We start from the raw sequence: 2,102 nt of genomic DNA, 5'->3' as shown, positions 1-2,102 counted from the left end.
ATGAATTATTTCTACAGAATATCAATATTATTATTTTATTTTCATGCGCAATCTCACATAAATAAATGTATAAAAAAAATATCACTATCTGAAGAATTTGCAAAACATGCATTAAAATCAAATAGTACAGATGATATTCATGATAATGAAAGTACAACAGAAGTCGTAGAAGATACAGACCATTCTTCTGAAAGTCCTAAAAGTGAGGAATTAAAAGAAATGGGAGCCGTTGGAGGATGTGAAAAAGAATCAACGGATGAAATAGAATCTAACCAGGTTGAAAATACATTTAAAAAAAAGAATAATATTAGAAAAAATAAAAAACGTTCTAAAAAACGCGTAGAGAACAAACAAAAAGAGGATGAGATACCAAGTAGAAAGTTAATTAAAGATGTATTACGCTTACAAAAGATACCACAAGAAAATTCTTTATCAGTAAATAAAGAAGAATTAAAAGAGTTTGAAGTAGTAATTACAGCATTAAATAAAGTAAATGAAAATCTTAATAATTCATTCATTGAGAAGTTTTTAGCATTTGGGATTAGAAAAGAGCATGCTAAAGGCCTGAATGAAGAATTTCCGATATATTTGGGTTCTAAAATTAATTTTACAAATATGGAAAAACCTTTTGGAACAGAGTTTAAAAATTTAAATGCTGCTAATAAATTAGAATTAAATGACACATTATTCTTTGATAATTTTATGAGTATTAATTTATATAAATTTTTAAATGAAACATATGTAGGAAATTTACCTCTTGAAAAAGTTCCTATAATGTATTATATGAAAAATATTAATTATCTACCATACAATATTCAAATTTTGTCTTTTCTCAATTCAAAGTGCACTTTACAAAATATTTTATCGAAAATTCCTACCCTTATTACTTTGTATTTGGAAAGTGATAATCCTGAAATTTGTGACTTTAATGAACGTGATTCCAGTTTAATACATAAAGAAAATGTTAGAATTATTAATTTTTTAGAGAGATTAAGGGCAAATAAAAGATTTAGATATTTCACTGAAGATGAATATGCTAAATTAAATCGAATTATTTCATATGCTGAAAGAAATATAAATCTTATGCAGAGAATTACAATTGGTTATAATGTTAAAATTGATGTGATTAATGACGGAATTTCAAACTTTCTTAATAAAATAAGTTTAGATGACAAACTTCTAAGTAGAGATAATATTATAATTTCATGTATATTTTATATACTTAGTTATTGCATAGAATTTGCTAAACCATTATATGAAAAAATTCTAAAAAGGAAAAGATACACATATGAAGAATTATTTTTTATATCTAGTAATTTAAACATGTATATAAATATTCTAGAATTTCTAGAACACAATTCAAAGTTATGTAATGACTTCCATAATCATTTTAGAGATTTAGAAGCATATTATCCTCGCGTAAAATCAGGAGAAACTCTTCTATTCTTTTATAATTACATTATGATCAAAATCAATATAATGAGCATCATTTATAATATAAATAAATTATTTTTAAGGATTACTTTTTGCGAACGAATGGTAGAGAAATACAAGAAACATAATTATTCTGAATATGGTGATATAATGAATGAATTGCAATATATATTAAATACTTCAGTTCATCTAATCACATAACAAATATATGATATTGTATTTTTTTTTTTCGGATTTACATGAAAATAAAATATTCATTTCTTATTGTTACTAGGTTTTACATTTTTTTTTTTATAATCCTTTTAAAACAAAAAGAATCTTTTTCTTGCTTTTTTTTTTTTCATACATATATATAACATTATTTTATATATTTTAAAATTTAATAATACATTACTTATTATAACTAGTTTTTTTTAATTTATTACTTTTTTTTTTTGTATTAACAATAATAAAATTTTTTTATAAACTAATGTTAAATTAGTAGATTAAAACGTTTTTTTATCTTATATCAACGAAATATAAAAATGTTTACTTATATTTCAATAAAATATTTTATTTCTTGTTTTAATTATTAATTTCAAAATATTTTTATGATAAGAATGAACACCTTCAGAAATACACAGTTAGATTGAAAGGAATACTGATTTTCTTAATTCATTAGTTAACGA

At 22.0% G+C, this 2,102-nt stretch overlaps 1 protein-coding gene across 1 annotated transcript; it reads left to right on the top strand.

Moving 5' to 3' along the window:
• On the top strand, positions 1-1,635 carry PGAL8A_00195200 (conserved Plasmodium protein, unknown function; the record flags this gene model as incomplete). Its single annotated transcript, XM_028670639.1, has 1 exon — positions 1-1,635. One exon carries the CDS (start codon positions 1-3, stop codon positions 1,633-1,635), a length of 1,635 nt encoding a protein of 544 aa, XP_028527372.1.
• Between the last annotated feature and the right edge of the window lie 467 nt (positions 1,636-2,102).

The sequence above is a fragment of the Plasmodium gallinaceum genome (assembly GCF_900005855.1).
Source record: "Plasmodium gallinaceum strain 8A genome assembly, contig: PGAL8A_v1_76, whole genome shotgun sequence".
NCBI classification, from domain to species: Eukaryota; Apicomplexa; class Aconoidasida; order Haemosporida; family Plasmodiidae; genus Plasmodium; species Plasmodium gallinaceum.
Note: the sequence above shows the minus strand (reverse complement) of the source record. Positions and strands in the feature narration are given on the sequence as shown.